This window comes from Elephantulus edwardii, unplaced genomic scaffold, assembly GCF_000299155.1.
Source record: "Elephantulus edwardii isolate Elephantulus edwardi_28Jun2011 unplaced genomic scaffold, EleEdw1.0 scaffold00217, whole genome shotgun sequence".
Lineage (NCBI taxonomy): Eukaryota > Metazoa > Chordata > Mammalia > Macroscelidea > Macroscelididae > Elephantulus > Elephantulus edwardii.
The window spans coordinates 407168-415134 of record NW_006399967.1 but is presented as its reverse complement, the minus strand read 5'-3'; the positions used below and the strand labels follow the sequence as shown (position 1 = coordinate 415134).

General features: G+C 59.3%; 1 protein-coding gene across 1 annotated transcript; it reads left to right on the top strand.

Annotated features, from left to right (window-relative positions):
* The first annotated feature begins 1626 nt into the window (after positions 1 to 1626).
* GIPC3 (GIPC PDZ domain containing family, member 3) lies at positions 1627 to 7552 on the top strand. The gene is made up of 6 exons (XM_006897896.1): positions 1627 to 1879; positions 2696 to 2881; positions 3009 to 3189; positions 6771 to 6883; positions 7141 to 7222; positions 7350 to 7552. Exons 1-6 carry the CDS (start codon positions 1643 to 1645, stop codon positions 7499 to 7501), a joined length of 951 nt encoding a protein of 316 aa, XP_006897958.1. The 5' UTR covers positions 1627 to 1642; the 3' UTR covers positions 7502 to 7552.
* Positions 7553 to 7967: the final 415 nt, after the last annotated feature.

The window sequence follows — 7967 nt, the reverse complement described above, 5'->3', positions numbered from 1 at the left end:
ATGTCTTAGCGCCAGGATGCTCCCTGGAAGGACGGAGGCCTCGACCCTCACACGGTGGCCACACTCTCCGGAGGGTCAGTTCCTGCAGAAGGGAAAGTCCAGGATCAGGGAGAGAGACCCGCCAGGAGCAGGGCTGCTGTGTGGAGATGGTACCTGGGGATCGAGTGTGGGTGTGAGTGTGAGAGTGTGTGTACGTGTGTGTGCGCGAGCGAGAGTGTGTATATGTGAGTGTGTGTACGTGAGTGCACGTGTGTGTAAGTGTTTGCACGTGTGTATGTGTGTGCGTGCACGAGTGTATATGTGAGTGTTGAGAGTGTGTACGTGTGAGTGCACGTGTGTGAGTGTGTATGTGTTTGCACGTGTGTGAGAGTGTGTACGTGAGTGTGTATACGTGTGTGCATGCGCGTGCACGTGTGTGAGTGTGTATGTGTTTGCACGTGTGTGAGAGTGTGTACGTGAGTGTGTATACGTGTGTGCATGCGCGTGCACGTGTGTGAGTGTGTACGTGTTTGCATTTGCACGTGTGAACGTGTGCACCTGAGTGTGTGCGTGTGTGCGTGTGTGCAAGTGTGAGAGTGTGTGCGTGTGTGCGTGTGTGCAAGTGTGAGAGTGTGTGCATGTACGTGAGTGTGTGAGAGTGAGTGTGTGTGTTTTCTTCCACTGGGGTTCCTCCCTGTGCGCTAAAATCCACGCTGCCCAATCACAGAGCAACAGTGACTCCAGGATCCACTTTCGGGGAGTTGTCACACCGTTTTGCTCACACTGCCCGCTTTCCATTCCCACCAGCAGTGGCTCGGGTCCAACCCTCTGAACCGGGTGATTCCACGCCAGGCCCCACAGACCTTCCTCCTCCTCCTCTATAACCTGGGATCTCGCTCCTCTCCTGCTCCTGAGCCCTCCCTGTTTATCGCATAATGGGGGAGGGGAGGAGAGGAGAGACCGACACCCCTCTTCTGGAGTTGCTGGCCAAGTGTGGGAGCCAGACAGGACACCAGCTGAGAAAGGACAAGATGACATAAGACAGATGGAGAAGGTGCCAAGTGCTGGGGAGATAAACAAAGCCAGTGGGAAGGTGGGGTGGGGATGGGGGGAGGTGACATCTGAGCACAGGCCTGAAGAAGGAGGGGGAGGGAGACTGTGGGAACAGGGCAAAGGGAAGAACCAGTGCAAAGGCCCTGGGGCAGGCCCTGGGGAAACAGGGAGGTGGCCTTGGGACTGGAAGAAAGGAGGTGGGGGAGGGAGAAGGCAGAGAGGAGCCCCACAGGCCTTGCAAACCGAACCGCGGGAACAGGGACCCTCCCTTCATCCAAAAAAGTGGGAGCCCCAAGGGCTGAGGAGCCCAGGCCATCAGCCCCTCAGAGATAGGACTCCTAGGGTGTGCGCGCGGCTGGTACAGAGGGCGCGTCCTCCTGCGCCTTGTTATTCCGGGTCCCCCGGGAGGGCGCAGCTGGCCCTGGCAGGGCCCGGACACCTGGGGCCCGCACTCCCTCCGCCGCCCACGGTGTCACCTTCCCGGGCGGCTCGGGTTCCCGGATCCCCTTACCCGGGCGGCTCGGCTGTCGAGCACAGAGCCGGGGGAGGGGAGGTTGCAGGAAGCGGCGGATCCGGCGGCGGCGGCGCGGGTGGCCGAGCTCCTCGGGCCATGGAGAGCGCCCGGGAGGCCCGCGAGGCCGGGAGCAGCCGGGGGGCTGAGGCCACGCGGCCGGGCGCGCCCCCGCCCTCGCCCTCTGAGCCTCCCGCCGCGCCCCGCGTGCGCCCGCGCCTCGTCTTCCGCACGCAGCTGGCGCACGGCAGCCCCACGGGCCAGATCGAGGGCTTCAGCAACGTCCGCGAGCTCTACGCCAAGATCGCAGAGGCCTTCGGCATCGCGCCCACCGAGGTGAGGCCCCGACGCCCCCGACCCCAGGTGGCGGACCCGCTGCGCTCGGATCCAGGGTGCCCACATCTGGGGCCCCTCGCTCTTCCAGGCTGCCCTTAGCAGAGAGGATCCCAGCACCACCAGGAATCCACTCGGGGGGCAGCAGGAGGACCCCTGCCCTGCCAGCTCCCCGCTCCCCGGGAAGCACCCCTGTGTTTTCTGGGGTTCCAGAAGGTGCGATCCCAGAGCTTGACCCTCTGGTCCATGGAGAGCTCTTGTTCAGCGCGGCCCTGCGCCTCGCAGCCCCCAGGGGGCGCCCAGACGCCCAACCAGGCCGAGGAAGCTGGTCAGCAGGCTGAAGACCACCGAAGGGTCAAACAAGAGGCTCTGGGGGCGGGGACGGGAGAGGGAGGAGTCAGGAGCGCCCCTCTTCTTCCGATACCTCACTCCATTCTGAGTGATCCCATTAGCTCTCCCACGGGTGGGGGTCCTGCTAGAAGTCCCTGTGTGCTACTAATGTCCCACTACTAATCAGAAGATTGGGGGTTCCAACTCACCCAGAGGCGCGTCGGAAGAAAGGCCTGGCAACCTGAAAGGTCCGAGCCTTGAAAACCCGAGGCAGTTCCCCTGCGCAGGCCTGGGGTCGCTGAGAGTGGAGTGAGACAGTGAGACGGGTTGGCGCCTCTTTGTTGTTGTTGGTTGGTTGTGGGTAATTGAGATCTCAGCGCCTCAGTTTCCCTCTCAGGCCGCTAAGCCTATCATCAGAGTCGTCCTGGGCAGACACGGGGGGGGGGGAATGAGCGCGGTCACTGACTCTGTCCCCCTCCTTGGGGACAGATCCTGTTCTGTACTCTCAACAGCCACAAGGTGGACATGCAGAAGCTGCTGGGTGGTCAGATCGGCCTGGAGGACTTCATCTTCGCCCACGTGCGGGGTGAGACCAAGGAGGTGGAGGTCACCAAGACCGAGGACGCGCTGGGGCTGACCATCACGGACAACGGGGCCGGCTACGCCTTCATCAAGGTGGGCAGGGCTCTCCGGCCGGGTGCCCTGGGTGAGCCAGCACCCTTCTCTAGGTCTGAGGGGCCCGGAGATTTGGGGACCTCTGCGGGGGCTGGGTCACCCCGTGAGTGACTATGGGTCCCCACAGCGAATCAAGGAGGGCAGCATCATCAACCGCATCGAGGCCGTGTGTGTGGGAGACAGCATCGAGGCCATCAATGACCACTCCATCGTGGGCTGTCGCCACTACGAGGTGGCCAAGATGCTGCGGGAGCTGCCCAAGTCCCAGCCCTTCACACTCCGCCTGGTGCAGCCCCGGAGGGCCTTCGGTGAGGGGGCGCGGCCCTAAGCGGGGTGTGGCCCACAGCAGCGACCTGTGGATGGATGCCTGGGGCAGGGCTCAGAGCCGGGAGGGGACTGAGTGTGGGGGAGGGGGGGACACAGGGTGCAGAGCAGGGAGGGGACTGGATGCAGAGAGGAGAGGAGACAGGGTGCAGAGGGGGAGGGGATGGGGCGCAGAGCGGGCAGGGGATGGGGCACAGAGCAGAGAGAGGACAGGGCACTCGGGGCACAGGGAGCAGAGCAGGAAGGGCATGAGCACAGAGTGGGGAGGGGACAGGGCACCGGGTAGGGACAGGGTGCAGATGGGGAGGGGACAGGGCACAGAGCAGGAGGGGATGGGGTGGAGCGGGGAGAGGACAGGACACAGAGCAAGGAGGACAGGGGCAGAGAGTCCTCCATGCCTCAGCCGATGTGGTGGGACCTTCTGCCAGCACGGCAGCTCCAGGTCGGTTGATTCTAGATTGTTCTAAGAGTCCGAAGCTCGAGAGAGCTGTGGGCAGGACGGGACAGAGTGAGACACTGTCTGGATGCCCAACTTAAGAGGTTCTGGGACCTTCCAGAGTCATGGTGAGAGGATGTCTAGAGGGTCGTTTTGAAAGAGTTCTAGAACGGTGTTTTCCAGAGAAGCCTGTGCTTCCGGGGCTGCAGTAGCACGAATCCAAGTGGACGGCTGTAACAAACAGGAGTGTGTATTCTCACCGTGCAGGAGGTGGTGGTGGTGGTGGTGGTGGTGGTGGTGGTGGTCAGGCACCCCTGAACCCGCTGGGACTCACAGCCACCCTGGAACAGCCTGCGAGTCGTCTCTGCTGTCAGGGGTCGCTGTCATTGCCTCCCCGGAGGGCCCTGGCTCCCTGTCCTCCGAGCGGCTTAGCTGTCCTTGTGCCAGTCGGGGGCTCTTCGGTGTGGACCGCTGGCTCTAGGAGGCTTGCTTTCTGTATTGGCTCTGGGGGGAGGTCCTTGTCCTCCCAGCTTGGCCTGGTTCCTTGGGGCTCCCCACGGGGCATGGCGTCAGTTTCTCCATTCCTCCTCTGCGTGTGTGCTTGGTGTTGTTAGGTGCCATCAAGCTGACTAGGGCTCAGAGCAGCCCTGTGGACAGTGGAGAGCGGCCCCTCGCCCTGTCCTGTGCCATGCCGCTTGTTTAGTCAGATGTGTCTCGGAGAAAGTGCAGCCTGTGTGCTCCTTGGAGGCAAGAATAACAAAGCCCCACATACTTTGGGGCATGTTGTTAGAGGGGCTCTTCCTTGGAAAGGGACATCATGCTTGGAAAGGTGGAGGGTCCGTGGAAGATAGAAAGACCCTCAGCGAGATGGACTGACAGAGACGGCAGCAGTGGGCTCGAGTGTGTCAGTGATCTGGATGGCACAGGAGAGGACAGCGTCCAGAACAGCTGTTCACAGGGTCGCTGTGGGTCGGACTGGACTCAGCGGCCCCAAGCACAAGAAAGGGTTTCCAGGACTGTAAATCCCTATGGAAGCCAAGCTGCAGGTCTTTCTCCCAAGGGGTGACTGAATGGTGGGTTCAAAGTATCAAACTTTCACTAGCAGTTTAACTCAGTGCACCACCAGGGCTACTTATTATAACCACAGGCAAACCCCTGCCATCACGCCGTTTCTGACTCCTAAGAACTTGCTATGCATCAGAGGGTTGGACAATGACTAGGGAGGACAGAAGGAGAATTGATGCCTTTGAGCTGTGGTGCTGGAGAAGAGTATTGAGAATACTATGGACTGCTAGGAAAACAAACAGATTTGTCCTGGAAAGGGTTAAACCGGGTGGCTCCTTGGAGGCGAGGATTCTGAGGCTCCGTCTAACATACTTTTGACATGTTGTGAGGAGAGACCGGTCCTTGGAGAAGGACATCATCCTTGGGAGGGTGGAGGGACAGCACAGGAGGGGAAGACCCTCTATGAGGTGGATTGATTCAGTGACTGGGATAATCGGGATGGGAGTGTCAGAGACAGTGCGATTGGCACAGGACAGAGCGAAGTTTAGGGCTGTTGTACATAGGGTCGCTATGAGTTGCAAACGACTCGACGGCACACAACAACAACAACAACAACAAGAATCTGATGGGACTGGGTGGAACCGCCCTGTGCTGTTCCCAGGCTGAGACGCTGGCGAAAGCTTCCGGTCATCTGTCTGCCCCAGGTGGTTGGAGGATTCAAACACGAGCCCTTTGTCTAATAGTTTAAGGGGTGAAGATGAGATCTACAAGGCTAGGAGCTTGCCCCGGGAGAGCGTTTCTCCACATCAGCCCCGGTGACGGCTGCCCTGTGCACTGTCCAGGCTTGAGCGGCACCGCTGGCCCTTCCCCTGCCAGAGGCCACCAGCATCTCCCCGGAGAGACAAGCAGAAATGTCCACGCCTGCTTCTCACGCCCTGGGGGACAAACTCGCCCCTTCCACCCCCTTAAAAATCTCTGTTCGGTAATGTGTATCTTTTTTTAATAGCTGGCTGATTAACAACAACAACAACATGAGAGACTTTGTCAGTGAAAGAATGTGTTAATTCACATTCTGGCAAAAGGTCCTCATCTCGCCGTGGGGTGGCACTGTTCTAGGACCCGAGCGTTAGAGTGGATTCAGCGTTGAGCTGCTAACCAGAAGGTTGGCAGTTCAAATCCCCCAGCGGTTCTATGGGAGATGAGATGAGGCAGTCTGTTTCCATGATGATTGCTTGGCTGGGAGACTTTCTGGGGTAGTTCTCTGGCCGAGACGGACGAGCATGGGCAGTTGGAATAGAATGGAGGAGGTGGGGTCTGAGGCACGAGCTCCCGAAGGCCCCTGTGCAGCTGGAGTGTGTGTGGGGGGGTGTCCCAGGAGGAAGCCAGGACGGGTGCTGCGTCTGCCCTGCGTGTAGGTTACACCTTCCAGAGCAACGTCTTGGCCAGGTTGATCTGGCTTTGTGGGGGCATCTGAAGCAGCCTGTTTAGGGTCTGCCTTTATTGTATATCTACATGTTTATGGTTGATTTATTTGTTGGTTTAGGGGAGAGGATGCGGTCATGTGTAATTGAAAGAATTCTGAGGCCTGATCTCTGTCCCTCCTTAGTAGTTCTGGTCAATCCACTCATTTGCCCTCATGCTCCGTTCTGCTTCCTAAGAAATGAAGAACTTTCCCTAGATAATTTCTAAGATTTTCCCGCTCCCCACATTCTGCTCTACTTGCTGATGACCAAGAGCTGTCCGTTGTGAAAAGACGCGTTGTTAGAATGTCTCGTTCTCGGGGAGCTCTGGTGGCCTAGTGGCAAGAAGCTGTACTGCAATCCCAAAGTTACACGGTTCGAATCCACCAGATGCTCTGTTGGAGAAGGAGGGACAATTTCCTCCTGTACCAGTCAGATCTGATTTGACGGTACATGCACAAAAAAAAAAAAAAAAAAAAAGAATGTCTCGTTCTGGTCACGCAGGCCAGGATCCAGGCAGAGGAACTGTGGGTTCTCAAACAGGATCCTGGAAGGTTCATTCGCCCCAAGGATGCAAGGCAGTCTTTGAATGAGAAGAAGGTTCTAGAAAGGCTCCAAGATCTAGATCTGTCTGGAACACGCATCCCCATCCTGTCTCTTTCAGATATGATTGGTCAGAGGAGCCGAAGCAGCAAGTGCCCCATGGAAGCCAAGGTGTCCAGCGGGAGGGAGACCCTCCGCCTTCGTTCTGGGCATGCCGCCACAGTGGAGGAGGTGGTGAGTGGAGGGAGGGGTCCTTCGGGGACTCTTGAACCTAGCACTTTGCTGGTGAGAAACACACACCCCATCGCTAAGCCGGTTTCTCTGCCTGCAGACTGGTCTTTCTTGTACAGGAGGAAAGTCACGTGAATCAGAAGCGTTGGCTGCTGGACGTATCCAGCCTCCCCTGATAGAAAGAGTTGGGGGTGTCAGGGAGAACTCTGGGCTGGAGGGTCAGGGACTTGTGACCACGGTGTTGTCCTCCTGCTCCCCAGCCCAGTGAATTTGAGGAAGAGGCCTCTCGGAAGGTGGACGACCTGCTGGAGAGCTACATGGGGATCCGGGATCCTGAGCTGGGTAAGGGGCCAGGGTAAGCTGGGTGGACCCTCGGGGGAGGGCAGCCTGCAGGGAGGAGGCTGGGATTCCGGTGGGAAGTTGCGGCCTGGAGGTGCCCTCACCCCTTCCCCTCCCACTCTGCCTGCAGCATCCACCATGGTGGAGACGTCCAAGCGGACAGCGAGCGCCCAGGAGTTTGCTCGTCATTTAGACTCCGTCTTGGGAGAATTCGCCTTCCCGGACGAGTTTGTGGTGGAGGTGTGGGCCGCCATCGGCGAGGCCCGGGAGGCCTGTGGCTAGCCTGTCCCAGGGGTGAACAAAGCCCCAGCCCGGAGCCCAGCCCCCTGCCCCAGCCCTCCCGGTCAGCTCCTGAAGCCCAGCCCTGCTCCAGAGCCCAGCCCAGTTCCGAGACCAAGAGCATCTCTAGAAACCAGTCCAGTTCTGAAACCCAGCCCAGCTTCAGAGGCCAGCCTGCCTTCAAAACTCAGTCCTCAGCCCGAACACAGGGCAGCTCTGAGGCTACCAGCCCTAGGTCTCCAGTCAGCTCCGAGAGGAAGCCCAGATCTGAGGCCAGGCCCTGTGCTAGAGCCCGGGCCAGCTCTGAGGCCACACCAAGCCCTGAGGCCAGGCCCTGTGCTAGAGCCCAGGCCAGCTCTGAGACCACATCTAGCTTCAGAACCCAGGCCGGTTCTGAGAACAGGTCTTACTCTAGAGGCCAGGTCAGCCCTGAGCGCAAGCCCATCTCCAGAGCCCCGACGAGCGCTGA

Bases quoted from the DNA above. Each gene is read 5' to 3' on its own strand.
- GIPC3 (XM_006897896.1), top strand. From the start codon at position 1,643: ATGGAGAGCGCCCGGGAGGCCCGCGAGGCCGGGAGCAGCCGGGGGGCT. The intron at 2,882-3,008 runs GTGGGCAGGGCT...GGGTCCCCACAG, and splicing joins CCGGCTACGCCTTCATCAAG to CGAATCAAGGAGGGCAGCAT. The intron at 6,884-7,140 runs GTGAGTGGAGGG...CCTGCTCCCCAG, and splicing joins CCGCCACAGTGGAGGAGGTG to CCCAGTGAATTTGAGGAAGA.